At 34.7% G+C, this 21,917-nt stretch overlaps 1 protein-coding gene and 1 pseudogene across 5 annotated transcripts in view; one reads left to right on the top strand and one right to left on the bottom strand.

Annotated features, from left to right (window-relative positions):
* The window catches only part of C1GALT1 (core 1 synthase, glycoprotein-N-acetylgalactosamine 3-beta-galactosyltransferase 1), a 123,002-nt gene that overhangs the window by 98,546 nt on the left and 2,539 nt on the right, over positions 1-21,917 (bottom strand). For 3 of the 5 annotated variants that reach the window (XM_037836760.1, XM_037836761.1, XM_037836757.1), the window contains exon 2: positions 8,926-9,038. The exons of the other annotated variants lie outside the window; for them this stretch is intronic. In XM_037836760.1, the coding sequence (XP_037692688.1) occupies positions 8,926-8,968 (43 nt within the window). In that variant the 5' untranslated portion in view covers positions 8,969-9,038. The remainder of the gene's footprint in view (positions 1-8,925; positions 9,039-21,917) is intronic. 5 annotated transcript variants of the gene reach the window in all.
* Positions 12,968-13,754, top strand: LOC119534775 (annotated as a pseudogene).

The raw sequence follows: 21,917 nt of genomic DNA, 5'->3' as shown, positions 1-21,917 counted from the left end.
TCCATCCAATTTCCTGGAGAAAAAGCAGAAACAAGTTTAGGAAGTCTTTCTGCCGTTTTCCATCCCTGAAAGAGGATCTCAAATTCTCCCTCTCTAACGCACATCCATTCTGTCCCATTCAGATTGGTCTTCAGTGAAATACTTATATGTAAAAGGTATAGTCTGTAATCACATGAAAAATACCCTTCCAGGCTTAAGGAAATATTTTGCAACTCCAGATTGTTTGAAGCCAAGTTGATTAGTCCTTGTTCTAAACAGAAATCTCAGTCTGAGATTATATTCTGCAAATTCCCATTTTTCTTTCTTGTCCCTGGGATAAAACAGCATCTCATGCAGGTAGAGGGTACTCTCAAACCCCACTCAACTTTTTGGCAAAAATCATCACACCCCTACCTATTCAGATTTTTAACAAGAGTGCTGGGTAGAAGTCTTGAAGACACTCCTTAACCATTTGCACATTAAATGGGATTCAATATATATCTTCATTTGAATTGGGGGGTGGCGTGGGGGGTGGTATTTATCTAAGCTAGGTGCTTCTCAAACTTAATGCATAATCAGAAGCATTTGAGAAGTGTTTTAAAAAATACAGATTTCCAGATTTGACAGTTAAGGTTTCAGATGCAAAGGAACTGCTAGAATGACTAAAATTTATGTTTTTATCTTACTTTTAAAGGACAGTTTTGTGTTATCCATAGTAAAAAAAAAAAAAAAATTCCATAAATGCATAAAGAAGCCATCACTCCAAATCCTGCCACTCAGAAACAACCATCATTAGCCTACAGATATATATCTATGAGTAAAAGATGAACAGAGAGATCATTATAGCTAACATGTGAACCCTATACTAAGAGCTTTACATGGATTATCTATAAATTACAAGACATAAACAAGGGAAAAGTATTCCCATTTCACAGATAAACTCAGATACAGAGAGGTTAGTAACCATCCCAGGACCATATAATCAGCAATCTGAATCAAGAATTCAAATGCTTAACCTCCTTGCTACAGTTATATGGAACTGAGAGTATATTATATAGTCATGCTGTTATAAAGATTTAATATATTAAATTGTATTTTTAAAAAATGTTTATTCTATTTCCATATATACAACTTAACATTTCCCCTTCTAACTACGCTCAGATATATATTTCAGTATTGTTAATTACATTCACAGCATGCTACCATCACCACCAACTATTACCTAAACATAAACACTATATTTTCTTATTTGAACTTACAGAAAAGAGAAAAATTAAAGGATCTGTTGAATATCAGATAAACATTTATGTTATGACCCCCCTTCTCAAAATGATCCCTCTAAAGGTAAGAGAAAAAAGTTTAAGAAAAACATAAAATGGTTGGAGGCCCAATTTTTTTTTAAAGCTACTGTAAGGGATTAAATTATGTCCCCCACAAAGGGCATGTCCTATGGGTATGAACCCATTTGTAAACAGGACCTTTGATGATAATTAATATTTAGGATGTGCCCAAACCGAATGAGAGTGGGTCTTAATCCAATATGACTGACATCCTCATAAGCAAAGGAAAGTGAACATGGAAAGAGAAAGCCATAGGAAGAGCAAGAAAACGGAAGCTGGTGGAACCCAGAAGAGAAGGGAGAAGACATCACCATGTGCACAGCCTTTTGACAGGAAAGCCAAGAACTAAGGATCACTGTCAGCCAGCCCCAGAATGCGGTCTTCCAAGAGAAAGGATTGCATTGCTGATGCCTTGATTCTGGACGACTTCTAGTCTCAAAACTGTGAGCCAATAAATTTCCATTGTTTAAGGTATCCCATAGTATGGCATTTGTTTTAGCAGCTTGGAAATTAAAACAACTACATATTTCAATTTTAGGCAGTATCTACTGATTTCTTACTGTCAGAAATGTAGAAATTAGTGCGTGTATATATATATATATCTTCTTGCTCCCCCATAGTCAAATTTTTTGAGTTATATTTATTCTGTAAAAATTTACATAGTTTACATTCTGTAAATTACATACTCTAATTCCCACGATTGTTCAGTCTTGGGTCTATATTAAATTGGATTCTGTACTCACCATCAGTCCTTTTTTAACAGATTCTTTAAATTTAAGTTCTTCATTAATGTTCAACTCTCTGTTGGCTGAATTTCAGCAAGTAGTTCTTGTAATGGTGCTCATGGGTGCTATGTTCTAGGTCCTTGTATACTAGAGAATGTCTGCTATTGCCTTTATATATCAACCACAACCTGACCAACTACAAACTATTAGGGTCCCACTTTCTTCTCCTTGTAACTTTGTAAACATTACCCTATGGTCTTCTCACAATGATGCCAGAGAAGTTTGGAGACAGGTAGATCTTGTACCCTTGTAGATGGAATGCTCCTCTTCACTAAGGTGCTTGGTTTCTAGTAACTCTACTAGGTCAATGACACTATCTTACCTTTATGCCCTTTATCCTGAGAGCATGTCTTCTTGCAGTTTTTAGATATCCATAAAGTCAGTGGGATTTACAATAAAGACGTTAAAATTCTAGGCTTTTAGTACTGTCTCATTTCCCTTTTAATGTTGGCACTTTACACAACAACTTCTCAGGATTATCAATTCTAGTATTTATAATTTTCTTCCGGATTATGATATTCATTTGCTACATTTATATATTCAAAACATATTTCTCTCTTCAGACCACATTAAAATTATTTTTGATATATACTTATTTTTTCCTCAAAGACTTTCCATATAAAATTGGACTGAATCTTATATAGTAAAGCATCTTATAAATGCTTACAAATACAGTACACGAGCCACTGTGATAACAACTTTTATATTTTTTCTTTGATCCTCATAATAACCTTAAAACCTGACAGAAGTATTCTCATATTACAGATGAGGAAACTGATCAACTGATTATTAGGCATTAATAAAATTGATCTAAGGCATATATAGTCAACATGGTGAGCTGGGATTCTAATCCACATTTCATTTAATACTTGTAGGTTTTTCCGATATAATACACTCTCATCTATAGCCACCTATTAAGTTTCTATGTCTTCTACCTTTCATTCTAAAATTATCTTTACATAAAGATGAAAAGAATAATGCTATCATCAGGTTCAACAACAAACCTTCTTTATGTATAAATCTTAAGATGGTCAAAAGATCAAAAATGAAAAGTCTGAGGATTCTAGGAATAGACTGAAAAGTCAATAGCTGCTGAGAAAATGAAATTGGTTTCAGATTAAATATTTGTCACTCTACTCTCCTATGGTAGTATTGCTAATAAAAATTCAGAATTTTAAAATATAAATTCTTAAACACAAAGGGTAATGTGGGAAACTGAGTCTTCCATGTTGCCTGAGGCATATCTAGGGTGGTGGTTTAGAACACTGAGCCGTAGGCCTGCATAGAATGCCATGCAGGCCTGCCCTGTATAGATGTGTGTCTTGTGACTACCATTATCTTAAACCTAGATTGTATTCACCTGATGTAAACCTAGATTGGATACACCTGATGTAAATATAGGTATCTGGTGGGCTCTCCCCCACCTGAGCACCTTTAGCATATACACCTGATCTTCTGAAATAAATAGCTGGAGCAAGGCTGCATTGTCGTCCACTTAGCACGAGATGCAAGTGGGCCCCCTGCTCCCTTAATTCTTAGCTTTGTGTCCGTGTCTCATTCCTGCGTCGCCCTGTCAGCAATAGGGTAACATTGCTACAGACTTAATCCATATCTTGTTTTCAATATATTTCTCACTACATAAAAACTGTATTAAATAGAATAAAAGTTTAGTTGCAATAACCTTCCATTTACAGTTTTCCTATAACAGAAGGAAACAATTAAGAAGTATTTCCACTGATTTGGTTTCTTTCCAAATGCATGTTATAAACAGAGTTGCATCGTCAAGCCTAGATACTATGTATAAGTTCAGAAGCTCAACAGTCATTTACAAATAAATATCACTGGCCCTAAGTACTGGGAAAATCTAAAACAAAGTATCTTTCCCTGCTCTCATGGAGCTTATGGTCATGTTAATTACACAAACAAGTAAAATACTGCATAGCAATGTAAGAGTTTAAAAACAATAGAGGATCCCCTTTTTCCAGTGTATGGATGGATAAGTAGAAAAATGGGGGCAAAAAAACAAAACAAACAACAACAAAAAAAAAACTAAAGGAAGAATTGGGAGGCGATTTGGGTGTTCTGTTTTTACTCTTGGTTTTTTTTAATTCTTGCTTTCACTTTTTCTGGTACAAGGAAAATTAAAAAAAATAGATCAGGGTGATGAATGAACAACTATATTATGGTAATGGGATCAATGGATTATATACTTTGGATGATTGTATGGTATGTGAATAAATCTTAATTAAAAAAAATAATAGAGGGACACAGAGAGTAGTGTCGAGAAGAAAATTTATTGCACTACATTAGAAAAGGCCTCAAATCAATTATCTAAGCTCCATCTCAAGAATCAAGAAAAAGAATAAAATAAACCAAAAGCAAAAAGAAAGAAGGAAATAAGAAAGGGCAGAAATCAATTACATTGTAAATAGAAAAACAACGGAGAAAAATCAATGAAACAAAAAGCTGGTTCTTTCAAAAGGTCAATAAACTGGACAAACCTCTAGCAAGACTAACAAAGGAAAAAAGAGAAGACACAAATTACCAATGTCAGTAATGAAACAGGGGAGCTTACTATAGATCCCACAGACATCAAATAAAGATAAAGGGATACTGCAAACAACCCTACATACAAATATGCGACAACTTAGATGAAACAGAGCAACTCCTTGCACTAACTACCCAAACTCATCCAATATGAAACAAGTAATCTGAAAAGCCTCAACTATTAAAGAAATGGAATTCATAATTTAACCTCCCTTCCCTGGCTTCCTCCATACCACCCCCGAATCCCCAGCCCCAGATGGCTTCACTGGAGAATTCTATGAAATGTTTAAAAGAAAACAGAACAGAGGGGAACACTTTCCAATTCATTTTACCCTGATACCAAAACCAGACGACAGTACAAAAAAAGAAAACAACAGACCCATATTCCTCATGAACACAGATACAAAAATCCTTAATAAAACAACAAATAGAATTCAGCAGTATATGAAAAGAATGATGACCAATGAGGTTTATTCCAAAATGTTCAATATTTGCAAATGAACCAATATGATCCACCATATTAACAGGCTAAAGAAATAAAATATCAACACAATTAATATCAACAAATGCAGAAAAAACACTTGACAAAATCCAAAACCCATTCATGATAAAAACTCTTAGAAAAATAGGAAGAGGGAAACTCCCTTACTTGACAAAGAAAATCTATAAAAAAAAAAAACAACAGAAATACTTTCGCCCTAAGATCAGGAACAAAGCAAGACTCTACTCTAACCATTCTTATTCAACATGGAACTGGAAGTTCTAGACAGTGCAATAAGGCAGGGAAAAAATAAGAGGAAAAAAAAAAAGAAAGAGAAAAAAGGAAATGAAAAGCATACAGATTGAAAGGAAGAAATAAAACTGCCCCCATGTGCAAATAACATGATTGTCCGTGTACAAAAGCACAAGGATTCAATGAAAAACATTCTAGAATAAGTGAGGTTAGCAAGGTCACAGGATACAAGTTAAACATACACAAATCAATTGTATTTCTATATACCAACGTATGTGCACCAAATTTAAGAAATACAATGCCAATTAAAATCACTAAAAAATGAATTAGGTGTAAATTTAACAAAACATACACAAGACTTGTATGCTAAAAACTAAAAATCACTGATCAAAGAAATCAAAGACCTAAATAAATGAAGAGATGTACAGTGTCTGCAGAATGGAAGATTCCACATAATAAAGCTGTCAAATTCTCCCTAAATTGACATACAAGTTTAATGCAATTTGTAGAGAAATCCCAGCAGGGCTTTTTGTAGACATAGGAAAAGTAATCTTTCTACAACTCCTCAGCTGTTAAAATATTACTCTTGCACAAACTACTCCAAGCAGTCTTCCTAGATTACCTGTTCTGAAATAATGGCTCATATGTCTTCAACTTAGCACGTTTTTTAATTTTTTAAATTTTTTGGTATAAAACGTGATATATGTATAGCAAAGGTATGAATCTTAAGAGGAAAAAAAGTATTACTTTTCTTTATTAATCTTCTATCCCTCTAGTTTGTTCTAAAGGCCTTCATCTTTTTTGCCTAAGGATCACTATGATACCAGAAAATAAATATTTTAAAATACTTCTGGGAGATTAGAGATGCTCTGATAATCACAGATAATCATAATTACATTACAATAGGTATTTATTCCAGTTAAAGGTGATCCTTATAAATCCACGCTTCTATGAAAGGTAGAAGTATAGACACATACCCTTAATCAGGAGAGAGAGAGGAGGATGATGAGAACAAGGAGGAGGAAAGGCAAGGAAGGAAAAGGGAGAAAGGGAAGGAAGGAGGGAAAAGGAAGAAAGGGAGAGAGGGAGAGAACCACCTTTATATACAAAATACACAAACATACAGAGGATTGCAAAATAGAAGAGATTCTCACCTACCAGAAAAAAAAAAAAACAAACCAGAAACTTCTACCACAAAGTCAGATGTTTACCAAGGATAATGGAACTTGAACCAGGAGTCCATATAAAGTTCTTTAAATTGAGCGCAAGCTTAACTGTTATTGGAATTTAAGAGGAAGCCATTATGATATGCCTCATTAAAATCACTTGACTTGGAGGGCCCAGGACTGTAACCATGAATGGGTTGCTCTTACAAATGTGGAAACCCTCTGTTGGAGTTCATTCCTCTACCATGGAATTTAATAGTGCCACTGAAGATCAAGCTGGCCTTTTGGCCTTACTTCTCAACAAGGAGTGAGATATGAAAACAAACCAACTTTGCTGGTACAGACCAAAGGTGACCATGAAGAGAAAAGCCCCCTCATGGTGAAGCATCCTGCCTCCAAAGCCTTATAAAAAAATCACAGAAAAGGTCAGCGACAAAAATCCCTACTTAACAGCTGCCCAAGGCCCCAGCTCCCCTATTTGCTTCTCATAGGTAGCCAAATGGCAGGACAGAAACTATTACCAAGCAGTAGCGCAAATCTCTCTCTAGCTTAAATTTTATGTGAAAGATCCAAATGGTGCAAGCAACAATTGTCTACATGGAAGGCAGTAAAAGAGAGTGCTACCCACACAATTTTTAAGGAAGATAAGCTAGAATTTATTCTATTTAAAAAAAAAATGAGTAAGCAGAAATAGACGAAACCTAGAAAAAATGCCACAGTGGAATAAAATGAAAGATAGGATGTAAAAAAAAGATGAAAACCACAGTTCTGAATATTTCCTCCATAAAAAAAAAGGAAGTCTTAAACTATATAGGACTGCTTTATACTCTTAGAAATTGAAGAGATTTAAGCAATTAGAAAGGAGATGATAGATATAAAAGACAAGCAATTGAAAACTAGGAGGGAGAACTTATTTCTCAAAAGAGAACAGAATGAAAAAGGAAAGAAAGAATCAGATATAATGAAAGAAAATACACTAAAATAAAGGTCATGCATCTGAATATTTACGGGTCTCAAAGATGACCCAGAGAAATCTAATGTAGATGGATCAGTATTGAAGGATATCCCGAACTTTGCTCTTAAAAAAAAAAAAAGAAAACCCAGGAAAAAGGAAAGACAGAAAATATATCAGGTAGCTTTCTCCTCTGTATCATTACATGCCAAATGAAATGCTACAAAAACTTAAGTTTTTGAGGGGAAACCTATGCCATAGTTAAGTAATCAGCAAGTTGTCATTCAAAAATCAAGGTAACAGAAAGACATTTTCAAATACGCAAGAATTCTGTATCCATGTACCCTCAGTACACTACCTATTTAAAGATATAATTCAGTTGAGAGATTAATCTAAATTTAAAAAAAAAAATCACAAATGAGGAAATCATACAATGAAAGGAATGGCAGTTAGACACGTAATCCTTGCTAACATCAACTAGTGAAGTAACCGTGTATGGTAATTATGAAACATAGTGGAGTGGAAATGATATTATTCTGGAAAGAAAAGTTGCATAGGATAAAATGGTAATAGTAGTTTAACTATAAGAGAACTAGGTAAAAATGCGATGGTTAGGTTCATGTGTCAGCTTGGCCAGGTGATGGTGTCCAGGTGTCCGGTCAAGCAAGCACTGGCCTAACCATTACTGCAAGGACATCTGAGGCTGGTTTATCAAATCATCAGCCAACTGTCTGCGCCCGGGACTGATTACATCAATGAAGGGCATGTCTTCAAATTCAATCAGCTGGATTTAATCCAATCAGTTGAAGACTTTTAAGGGAGAAAGAAAGTGAACCTTCACTTCTTTGGCTAGCCAGCATCTCCTGAGGAGTTCATCGAACACCTTTATCGGAGTTGCCAGTTTGCTGCCCGCCCTACAGAATTTTGACTCGTGCATCCCCACACTTGCATGAGACACTTTTATAAAATCTTATATTTAAGGTATCTCTTGTTGGTTCTGTCTCCCTAGAGAATCCTAACTAATACACTAACTAAAATGGAGTGGGGGTGGGAGAGAATGTGCTATGAAGTCTATGTTCTAATTTCATCATAGGGATAACTGAGATTTGAAGTTGATTTTTTTTTTAATTTTAACTACAAGAATTTTGAAACACACACAAAAGCAAAAAGACTATAACAATGAATCCCCATATACCTATCAGGCAGAATGACTCATAATAAAAATTTTACCATATTTACTTCATTTATTCTTTTTTCCCTTTTATCAATTATTGTATTTTAATGCAAATCTCAGACATCAAATCATCTCATCACAGCATACTTCTGTATACCTTGCTAAAAATATAGGCATTTTCTTACATAATTGTAATGTCATGTAACCATTATCACTAACAAAATTAACAATTTTTTGAAATCATCTGACCTGCAGTCTGTAATTCAAGTTTCCCCAAACTCTCTTCCGTCATCACATTTCCTCAATTATCTCACAAATGTCTCTTTACAGTTGTTTTTTTCAAATCAGGATTCAAACTATATCTACATTCACAGAATAAATGAAGAAAAAAAAAAAACACAGAACACTTTATATAACAATAACAAATAGTTGTTATTAAACATGAAAACCTAAATGAAATGCACATTTCTCTAGAAAAGCACATTATCAAAGCTGACTCAAGATATAAAACCTAAGTAGAAATCATAGAAGAAATAAAGAATGTTGTTAAGAAGGCAGACTTCAAAAGGCAAATGGTGTCCAGGCTTTTCCTAGACAAAATATTTTCCATCTTTCAAAACACTGATTTTTTTTTTTTACTAGAAAAATCACTGCAGGAAATGAAGTAGCAGAACTTAACCAATTCTTCCTAAGTAAAAGTTTGATAGCAACATCTCCGAAAGAAAGCATAAAAATGGGTAGCATTGAAAATCTCAATCCAATCTCATTCCAAAAATACTTATATTACCCAGGAGAATGCAGAAGAAATATTACTGGTTATCTTAAGTTGGACGCCCTGGAAGCAAACCCTGAAATTAGGTACTTGTGTTAAAATGATTTATTAGGAAGTATTTCCTCGAAAAACTTGTAGGGGAGGGGGAGGCGGAAAAGAAGGAAGCCAAGCAAGAAACAGTAAGATGCCAAGCAAGGTCCCACTGAGGGTAATTTTGGCTTGATCCCTCAAGGGAGCTCTGCAGAGAGTGTAGCTCACACTAGGTTATTGGTTAAGAGCTGTCCCCAGGAAACAAATTTCCTACACACTTCCACAGTTTATACATTGCCAAAGCAGGCTTTGGCAATTTGAGGGCAACCTGTAGCAAGGAGCCTTTCGAGCTAGATGTTGGGAGTGGAAACACACCAGGAGCCTATAAGCAGTAAGGAGATACAGAAACAGCAACAACCTAAAGTTGTTTTAGGATAAAGGAAGCCAAAATTCACTTGGCTTGGATTTGTTCTAAGGAACCCCCAAAAGTTCATCAACGACTCAGGCCAGTCAGCTCACCCTACAGTGAATATCACTGGTAACAAAACCCACCCATGTATACAAAGCTTTCTATTAGTTTTTTAGTATCTACTCTAAAATATAAACAACCAGACATGAATCACCATACATTTAAAGCAACTTGGAAGATATGCAATGAGATGAAAACTTAAAAAAAATACAAACAACTACCATTAATATCCTGACAGAGATAAAAGATGCTATTGCATTCAAGAAGAAATGAAAGGATACCAGTTTTTAAAAAATCAGAGAACAAAAAGAACCCCTACAAATGAAAATATTACAAGAAAACTGGTAACCTCAGTAGAATGGCTAGAAGATAAAGTAAAATATCTCCTCAAATGTAAAAAGACAAGGTGATAGAAAATAAGAGAGAAAACATACAGGCAAAAGAGCGGGGAAGAAATCAACAGCCAAATATTTCAAGGAAGCTTCCAGACTGAAAGGATTCAGCACAAGTGAATAAAAACAGACCCACTAAGACACATTTTCATGAAATTCAGAACACATGGGTCAAAAAACAAAACAAAACAAAACAAAACCATCCTACAAGCTTTTAGAGAAGGGGGAAAGGTCACATACAAGAGATCAGGAATCAAATGGGTTTGGACTTTCTCATAGAAACACTTGAATCTAGGTAGCTATGGAGGAACTCCTTTAAAATACTGAGGAAAAGTGATTTCCAACCTATAATTTTACGCCCAGCCAAACTATCCAACAAGTATTGAGAGGAAAGATATTAGGACATGACAAACTCTCATGGTTGTATTATAATTTTGATTAAATCAACATTAACTGCATCATACCGTATCTATTTTAAAGTGCTAGTAGAACACTGATGCAGAAATATAAGGCAAGCTGTTCAAAGTATGGGTCTGATGCCTGGAAAAACATTCAGAGTTGGTCATGTACAAGGTTGCATTTCAAAATTTAAAATAACAGTCAAATCTAAACTATGAACTAATAAAAATAGGTAACACTTACTGAGTAATTACACAATGCAAAGCATACTGTTCTAGTGGTTTAAATTAATTCACTTAAACTTTCTTCAGTCCTTTCCAGGTTAAAAGGCTATAAATTTCTAATACTTTTAAGAGCTTGCCATGTGACTTGCTAATATCAGAAATTTAAAAGACAATTTAAAATTCTCTTTAGCATATTGTACTTTTTGCCCTCAAAGGATAGCTGGTTTCTGACTCAGTAACTCAACTCTAAATCTAGTCTAAGGAAATCATCTTAATTTTTTTTAATCATTTTCTGAACAGTGCCGTGCACACAGCTCTCAAATATCTGCTAAATGAAAGAAAGATTTATAACCCAAATTAGAATTAATAAAATGGAAAATTATATCAAGTAAGGTATACCCACTAAATAGAATATCACACACCATGCAAACATGGTTAGAACATAAATGAAAAAAACAAAAAGAAGGCAAAATTTTATAAACAATATTAATTTAACTATGTACTTTAAAAAAGAGAGAGACTAGGAAAAAACATTTAAAAATGTTAATGATTCTAATTTCAGTGGTGGGATTAGGGCAGCTATAATTATTTTTCTCTCTGTGTTTCCAAATTGAGATTAATGAATATATATTACTTGAGCAGCTCTCAAAAATTTTGGAGTCAGGATCTCTTTAAAATCTTAGTTAGTGGGGACCCCAAATAGTTTTTCTTTATATGGGTTATATCAATTGAATATCTGGCTTGGTAGAAGACAGCTGGAGTTTCATATCTCCTGCATTTAATTTGTTGCATTAGCATATGTCATGTAATTTATAGAAAACGTCACCGAACACATGTAGGATAATGAGTTAAAAAAGCAACTAACATCTTGTTATAGTTTTGATCTTGTGGACCTCCTGAAAGGGTCTGAGAGACCTCAGTTTTCCTGGACCACACTGTGAGAATCAATGTCATTTCTTTGACTAAAGAATTTTTTTTCCCCAAAGCTTGCCAGACATGAAATATGGAAGAGGAAGGTTTGAAAGTTCCCTAATTTCAGGGTGTTTGGAACTCAGCTGGGAACATGCCCATCCTCACATGAACTTAGACTAATATTTAAAGTAGGGAAGCAAGCTTTTTCCTTAGTTCAGTGTTCTGTCCATCTGGTTCAGGTTCAATCTTTTTTATGTTACTGGTTGGTATACCCAGGCTTGGAAATCCTACAGTCTGAGTGTTAGCCACTAAGGAGCACCTGTAAAGGGAAAAATGTATGACACACTCTCTTCCCTCCTCCCTTCATTTTGATATGATAAAACACTGTAACATACTACAAACCAAAAATTATTTGTGGACTCATGGAATAAAAAGATACTTTCATCTTTTGATTGTCTGAATCTGAAATTAGTGGGAACATTTTTAAAAACAGAACTACAGTTTGAGATTTATACAACTTGATTTTAACTTGATTGTGAGATTTTATGTAATCTTTGGAAGGTGCTACTGATTGAGCACCTTTCCATATGTCAAATACTTTCCTAGGCACTAAGAATACATATTATCTATTGAAAAGCATGTCACTGCATATTTTTCCCTGTTTAGAGTATAAATTCCCAGAAGGCAGAAAGTAAGGTCTTATCATAGGACTCAGCAATACTACTCCTAGGTATACATACCCAAGAGAAACGAAAATATACATCCCACGCTAAAAGCAGTAGATAAATGTTCCTAGCAGCCTTATTCATAATAGCCGAAAGATGGAAACAATCCAGTGTCCACCAAGTGACGAATGGATGATCAAAATGTGGTACACCCACAGAATAGAATATTATTTGGCTATAAAAAAGAAGAATGTTGGGTGCACCCACCAGGTAAGCATGCTCCTTGTCTCCTGCAGCCTCTGGTTGGTTTGGACCTATTCACACCCAAAGCTTGCCAGACATGAGGGGTTGCTCATCCTGAACATCAGGGGACCATCTGCCATGTCATCAAGGACTTTTGAAAGCCCACCTCCTTACAGACCTGATGAACTGCCATTGCTATTGTGCTGGGGGTTGTGGTTATTGCGACTTTTGCTTTAAAAATTTCTTTGCTATGAAAACTCAAAGACAGACCAGCATGATAAGTTGAATATTTTGTGGGACAAGGAAAACATCTATGATGAGCAGCCACTCAATGTTGAAGAGTGGGTTAAAAACATTTCTGCAGGCTCATAAGACATGCTCCCCACCACCATCTGACTTTGTGGAGAGAGTTGACAATTCCATGGCATACTCTTCCAATAGTAAAGTGAATGACAGACATTTGTACCCAGATTCTTCCTATAAATCAACACTGGTGCCTGAAGTGGTTCAGGAACTTCCAGTGACCTCACCTGCAGAAGACTTCAGGCAGCCTCATTACAGCAGCAGTAGTAACTATGAGAAACCTTGGAAAAGGATGCCCACTATACAACGGACTATACAACTGGCAGCGGGTCATGTGATCAGCTGGAGGAGGACTGAATCAGGGAATACCCACTTATCACTTCAGATCAACAAAGACAACTCCACAAGAGAAATTTTGACACTGCCCTGCAGAAATACAAGAGCTTACAAGCAGATGAGGTCAATAAAGAACTCTCTCATCTATATAAAGAACTGGATGACTACAGAAAATAAAGGGAAGAGTATATGGCTGTTGCTGATGAATACAACGGACAGAAGGAAGTTAAGGGATATGCAGATTACAAAAGTAAAAGGAGTTATTGCAAGCAGTTGAAGAGCAAGTTGTCACACATCAAGAAGATGGTCGGAGATTATGATAAATGGACATAGAAGGGAGATGCCACTTTTGTTTGAGAGATTCAGGTGTATCTGTCTGACATCTCTGCAGTGTTCTCAGAAGGCAAATGACTCTGGACTTCAACCTGGGAGGGCATATCTTTGTGGTCATTACAAAATCTTGGTAGCTTTAGTAACATCGGTTTAATATCAGTATTGAAGCATTTTATAAACAGCTTTTGAAAACAACTGGGCTGAATACTCCAATCAAGGATTTTATGCTACAAACATTGGTCCTTCTATTAGGAACCAGAAACTGTTTGAGGTTTTTAGCTTTAAAGGAAGGGCCCTGTGTGAACTGTGCTATGAACTTTCACATCCTGGACAGTGATGTCTTAGTAGCTAAGTGCGTTCCCACACATGATCTTATTTTATCCTCCTAACAACTCTTTAGATAACTGTTATTTTTGATTCTTTTCAGATAAGGAAACTGGTTTCACGCAGTGAAGTTTCTGAAATGAAAACTGCTTGTTTCCTAGCTTACAGTTTTGGTGAAGTTTGTTTTATGACTCCACTAATAAACTCCTTGTCCTTTCATATTTTAGCTACTACTTTAGCATTCTACCAGCCTCCCTGTTGATTTTTTTCTGTGTATAAATGGTTAAAAGACTACCATTTCTTATTTTTTGTTGTTCTAATAAAGATCATGTAAAATTTAAAGTTTGTAAATTTAGGTTTACTTTTTTAAAATCAAAGTTTAAACTTAGTGGTTAGAATGTTGCATATTTTTAAATACTTTTTATCTTTTATGGTTTACATGTTTTTTAACCGTCTAGACTTTTTCATTATAATTATCTGATAACATTTACAATTCTATTTTGACTTGAATTGTATCTTATAGGAAAACTCAAGTTCTGTGTATATTTCATAAGGTATTAAACCTGGTGTTTTCTTTCTATAATACATCTGTTTGATGTCATTAGTGCTATTAATATTAAGCTGTAGAAAACTACACTCAGGAATTGTATATTGTTTTAAATTATTTTGGGTGCTGTGCTGGTTGGCAGTTTCCTAACACTTGGGCTATATGCAGGCTGATTTCTCTGGAAACAGAATGCTGTAGTATAAAACACCAAGTTATTTCAAATGATGCCTTTAAATCTCAGCATGGTTTTCTAAAAATTCAAATTCTTATTAGTAAAGTAAAATTAGTTGATAATACTGTGCATACCGCTATTAAGTTCATAGTGATCATCCTCCCAATTTTCAGAATTGTGCTCTTATACATAGTTTATGTTTTTCCGAAAATCTTTAATCTTCAGAATACAATGCAGACATTTAAGTATATAATTTTCTATATATGAGCCTGGATCATTCTCCAAAGGCAAAGTTTTAAAGAAATATGGTTTCCATTGTAGCAATGATTCATTTCTTCAAATTGAAGAAATGCTTAATTCTCTGCTGCAGTACATACTTAATACAAATAGAGAGTCTATGCTTTCCATAGCTTTTGTATTCAGACCAGACAGAAAGGACTCTCTTGAGCACCTTAACTGATTTTGGTGTCTGTTATATTTTTAAGCCTTTGTTTTTGGAAGTCAATGTACTTTATGAAGGCAAGTTTGCTAATGTTCTGACAAAAAAACAATGTAAGGAGACAGTAAAATTTGTTTGCGTTGAAAATGTGTGCCACAAAATTGGACTTTGAGATAAAAAAAAACAAAATTAGAAAATCATTTTCCACTTCAGGAAGCCAAGATCAGGGTGTTTCTGTTGATACTGGCATTAATTAACTGCCTGTAACTTTGAAAAGACACACAGATGGTTTCCTAGTATTTCCAGAAGAACACAAGGGGTTTAGATCAGATCTCAGAGGTTTCTTCCATTGTTTACCTTCTTTGATTCTATGTCTGCATTCTTCTTTCTATTGTAAATTATTGTCCCAATGATTCTGTTGTGACAACACGTGGTCTGTCTGAGAAATGCTCACTGCATAAAGTGATGAGCCCTATACGGGTGATTTTATTTTGAAAATTTTAAAGAAATATGCAAAAGTATAAACATACATGTACCCACCAGAAATAATAGGTGTTCATGTTTTATCATACATGCTTTGCATCTTTTGAAATAAATTTATCTTAGTATTTATGGTTTTAAAAAAATGAAGTACTGTTCATGGTAAAACATAGATGAACTTTAACACATTATGCTAAGTGAAAGAAGCCAGACAGAAAAGGCCATATAGTGTGAGATTCCATTTATATGAAATGTCTGGAAAAGGCAAATCCATAGAGGCAGAAAGCTGGAGTGGGGGGACAGGTGAATGGGGAGTGACTGCTAATGAGTATGAGGTTTCTGTTTGGGGTAATGAAAAAATTCTGGAATTGGCAGTGGTGATGGTTGCACAACTTTGTGAACATATTAAAAATGACTGAATGGCATACCTTAAAAGGGTGAATTCTATGGTATGCGAATTAAATCTCTATTCAAGATAATCTAAAATTTTTGTAAAAAGAAAAAAACACGTCTTGCCTATCAAAGTTGCTCATCATGATGTTTTTCACAAGATACTAGTGCAATAAATATCCGCAGGTTTGAAATGAGAAGGCAGAACATCTCATTTTATTCACCACTCTGCCTTTCCAAATTTCATATCTCCACATATCTCTATTTTACCACTCTGTGATAATACTGTTCCTCCTCCATTCCCTGATCATTTGTTCCTGATCTCAGCTCTTTTACTTCATCTTGCCAACACCTTCATATAGGCTCCACACAGTAGTCTTGTTTTAAAAACATAATACTTCCTAATGCCATGGGATGAAGTTTATACTGCTTAATTAACTTGGTACACAAGATCTGGCTCTAGTTTGCTTTTGTGGCCTCTTATTTCTGACACCAACTTTCCCCACAGCCTACATTTCAGCCATTCTCCAAGTCTGTCATGGCCTTTCATATAGACGTTGGCTATTATTCTTTCTGTCTAGAGAGCTCTCACCCTCCCCACCTTTTTGCCAACTGGGTAGATGCATAATTATCTTTCAAGGCTACCTTAGATTTTGTAGCTTTCCATGACATCCCTACCCAACCCCCACAGCCAAATTAACAACCTCCCACCAAGCATTTCCTTGTTCCTTCATTAATGTCCTTATAACACACTTAACAACACTGCATTATAGTATTTGCATCTCTCTCTCCCAACGGACTATGTGCTGCTGAAGAATGACAGCTATGGTTCATTTATCTATATCCCCAGTACCAAGCACCCTGCTTGGCTTGTAAAAGGCATTTAAAAAAACAAGCTTTTTATTTTTGAAAGGGGGAAGAAGCACAGTTGAATTGATTTTTCCAAATTGATAGCTATACTGCCTAATTTGCATTTGCCTCATAGGAACTATAATAGAAGTATGTATAAATTCTGACAAAGATTAAAAATATTTTCTATTACTAATTTATTAAGACTATAGAAACAGAAAAAAATGAACACACAGCCTTTCACCTAATGAACCTTAAGTACTTTATAAGCATTACAGGTATACAACCTTAGCACTAGAAAGGACCTTGGAATATCAGGGATCCTAAAAAGTATGTAATAAAAAATTAATAAACTTTCCAAAGATTCAATAAAACTTTGCAATTGAGTTAAAATCAAGTTGTATAAATCTCAAATTGTAATTCTACTTTTAAAATGTTCCTACCAATTTCAGGTTCCTTTTGTTACTAATCCATGAGTCCACAATTATTTTTTGCATCCATCTTCAGTAGTTTCTATGATACCGAAAGTTAAGGGAACATTATACTGCTTTATAATGTCGAAAATGTCTTAGGAGCATTTAACATTCTTTCTTCATGAATCCCCCACCTGTCCTGTTCCCAACATAGGCTGAAACCCTATCCATTCCACAGGAAGGAAGTCCACAGACATACCTGATTATTCCTGAAATATTTATCTTTTTTGGTCTTTCTGGATCATGACCCACCTGTCCCTATTTCTATTTTCCTAAGAAGAAAGCATTCATTTACAGGTCTTCTAGAAAGCATCCATCTTTTGATCCCAATGAGATTACCATATCTCAGGATATCTTCTTCCCTTTCTGTATTAACAATATATACTAAGGAGACACTACAATTGTAGAACATAGATTAATACTATCAGTTGTGTTTGACACATCAGTTCCCTTAGAAGCTTTCCCATTAAAGTAAGCACAAGCAAAGGTGCAAGTTATCACCATCATTATTTAATACTGCACTGGAAAAACTAGTCAATGCAACTAAATAAGCAAATAAGAGGTAAAAGTATTTGAAAAGAGTGGCAAAATCATCATATCACAGCAATATGACTTTGGGAAAAAATTGAAACATTACCAGAAAAAACACAAAATTTATTTAAGCCAACTATTTACAAAATTAACATGTGAAATCAATCACTTTTTAACGTACAGATAATAAGCAACAATAATGGAAGATCATGTTGCAACAACAAACAAAAAATATAGACACAAAAAATAAACAAATTAGAAATGCACAGGTTTTATGTTAAAAAAAAAAAAACCTAATTCCATTGAAAGATCTAAAAGAGTACATGAATAACTTGAAAGACAAGATATATTTTGGGATACAAAAACTCACTATGGTAAAGATGTCAATTTTCTCCAAATTAACCTACATATGTAATGTGATCCCAATCAAAATACAAGATTTTAAAAAATTAAATTACTTGGTAAAAATTATCCTAACTTGTTGGAAAAATAAACATGTAAGTATAAATGGAAAATTCTGGAAAGGGGCATTGGGGGTTGAGTAGACTAAGCCTATCAGATTATAAAAATATATTAGCCACAATAAACAGAGGTATAAGAATTAAAATAATTTCAAATTGAGACTGAACAGATATTAAAATAATTTCATATTTAGATTGGTATCCGTGTATCTGTAAAAACATGCTTTTGTTAATTAATACTACAGTCAACTGAGAAACTCTGTTCTCTACAACCACAGACTGTCAGAATATATGCTGTTTGAAACCATCGTCAGTAAGAATGGAACATCCTACTTTTTCATGGATGTGAGACATGTACATCATAATGAAACGGAAGTAGCCTTGATTTCCAACTCAGAGCTTCAGATAGGGGTTTCCAGAGACAACATTCCATAGTTATCATAACTTTGTAATCTCCAAAAAAACAGGACTTTGAGTTGGCTTCTCTGGCCAGGCTTGATGTTAACCCGCTGACACAAAGTCTTGTTTTTTTAAACCTATCAAACACTGCTTCATTTCAATTTTTCCTGAACTCCACCCTTTTCTAAAATTCTCTCTGTCCCTTTTTTATTTGATGAAAATGCTGGCAGCTCCTCTGGTGTGCAGTCTCCCTCACAGCAGCAATTAACCTAACTTTGTTAGACTACCGGTGTGTCCCTGGTGATCTTTATCTAATGAGCTTTATCAAAAGGACTTCACCAGACTAAAATAAAGAGTCTATGCAAAAAACAAGCACATATAGAAATTTAATACATAATATGCATAGCATTTCAAAGTGGAATGAAAAAGATGGCTTATTCAATTGATGGTATTGAAATAATTAGCTACAACCAGCTAGATGGATCCCTACCTTTCTCCTTAAAACAATTCCAAATGTTCCCAAGGTTTCAATATTAAAAACTGAAACTAAAACTAGACGAAAACATCTCCTTTTTTACATTTTTATAATCTCATGAATTGAGATGTTCTTCAAACTCTGAAGCTATGACTATAAAAAAATTGTAAGCTATAACTATATAAAAATTGGATAAATTCCTGGTAGTGAAATTGCTCGTTCCAAGGTACATTTCTTTATAAAAATGTTAAAATACAAAAAAAGTATCATAAATAGAGAAAAATATAAATGATCAACCCAATATAAAAATAAAGAAAATAAAGGATTCACAGAAAAATAAAATACAATGGTCAAGGATATTCAAATTTCACTCATAATTAAAGAAAAGTAAATCAAATAAGGAGATAACTATTTTTAATCTATCATACTGGCAAAATTTTAAAGTTATGGTACATCCACAGAATAGAATACTCTGCAGCGGTTAAAAACAATGACCTACCTATATGTGCTGATGAAGAAAATATTTGCACTTTTGGCACACTATTACTTTTTAATGTTAATAAGGTGTACTGGGTATTTTTTTAATGCAGAGAAATGTAAAGTTAAATCCAAACTGAAACCATACAAAAGAATATACAGAAACCATAGAGAAGAATACACCTTGTATTCCCCCAAGGTAACTACTCTTCATCGTTTATTGTGTATTCTTGCCAAAAAAGTAATCCCTATGTCAGCATGTATGTACATGCATCATTTAATTTACATTGAAGAAATCCTGCTATATCCATTAGTCTCCACCTTACCCTTTTCACTTAATTTTTCCATAACATGAGTTCATTCATTTTAAAAAGTAAGTAAAATAAAACATTTATTTTTTAAGATGAAGTCTCTATAGTATAATTGCATGGCTTTTTAAATGCTTCTACAGATACAGACAATTCTGGAAAGATAGATTTGTGTGTGTGTATATATATATATATATATATATATATATACACACAAGATACTTAACAAGGGGTAAGTCCAGGAACTAAGATGGGTAGAGTAGGCAGGAATAAGGAAAACTTTTTTCATTCTGTAATCTTTTGATGCTTTGATTTCACCATATATGCACCTGTTACTTTTCTGACAAAAAAAATTAAATAAAACTAGACTATTTCATCTACAGTGAAATACTGTAGTAAAAATCAAAGTGCACTACTTTCCCCTCACTTGTTACCCAAAAGTATCTCTTGCTCCTTTTCAGAATTTTCTGTTTCAAACTCACATACACAAAGGCCTGTTAAACATGTCCACCTGGACTACAGGCATCTCAAACATGTCCAAAAGTGACTTATTACTTCCACCCTCAAACCTGCTCACCTTAACTAAATTACTGGTTATTACCTAAATTACCCACCAATGGCTTCCCATTTTACTTGGAGCAATCTGATTATCTAAACGAGAAATGAGGGAGATATCCTTGACTCTCCATTTACCCTCATCCCAACATCAAATTGCTAAGTCTTGCCAATTTTATATCTTATTTCTCTAATCCATTCTTTCCATTTCTTCTCCTTGTCCTACTTGAGACCTTTATCTCTTCCCTAGGCTCTGAAGTATCTAACCTATCTCCCTGTGCCAAGTGTTGTCTCCCCTCAACTCATTCCCATTTCATCACTAGAATGACCCATTTAAAACACAAGGTTGGCCATGTCACCCTTCCATGGATCCCCACTGCCTATGAGACAACAACTAAACATTTTTAATTAACATGACATATAAAGGTTATCCTCAATATAGACTCTCTCCAGGTTCCCAGCCTCATCTTGTACTACTCTGTGCCTTATAATTCATACTTCAGCAATCATGATTTGTAGTTCCCTAAACATCTCAATGTAGTGGTTACTTCCATCGTCTCTGTCTACAGTGTCCTCTTCCCTCCACCATTTATGCCCTGACCTTTATAAATCCCATTAAGTCAGGCTTCTCAACCTTCACACTACTGACAGCTTGAGCTGAATAATTTTTTGTTGTGTTATGTTCATTCTGTGATGTATAGCAGCATCCCTGACCTCTATCTACTAGATGCTAGTAACAACCCCACCCCAACCCAGTTGTGACAACTAAAAATGCCTCCAAACATTGCCTGTGAAGCAAAATTGGCCCCAGTTGAGAACTGCTCCACTAACCTGTTAAAACTATATAACCTGTGGGTGTTTTTAGTCTTGTACCTCTTCTAACCTCTCCATGACCACCACCCGGGTCCTAGCCACCACTTTCTCTTCTCAACTACTGCAACAGCCTCCTAATCAAGTTTTTTCCCTTCCTTCATTCTTTCCTTCTTCAGGTTATTTTGACCAGCAGTCAGGGCAATCCTTTTTAAAACTTAGATCAGACCATGTCACTCATTTGCTCAAAACCTTCCAGTATCTTTCCATCTCAGTGAGAAATTCAAAACCTTGAGATCAAAACCTTCAGAACACTTTCATACAATCTGCCACCCTCATCCCTTTCTTTCTGATTTCTCTTTCTAGTACCTGGTGTTTTTCTAGGTCAAAAATAAACAAATAGCAGTAATTTTATAGGATTAAACCTAACACTATCTGCTTTTCTTGCTGTATAACTCTGGACTCCTTGCTAT

Source organism: Choloepus didactylus, chromosome 5 (genome assembly GCF_015220235.1).
Source record: "Choloepus didactylus isolate mChoDid1 chromosome 5, mChoDid1.pri, whole genome shotgun sequence".
In the NCBI taxonomy this organism is placed as follows: domain Eukaryota; kingdom Metazoa; phylum Chordata; class Mammalia; order Pilosa; family Megalonychidae; genus Choloepus; species Choloepus didactylus.
This window is presented reverse-complemented; position numbering and strand designations above follow the sequence as displayed.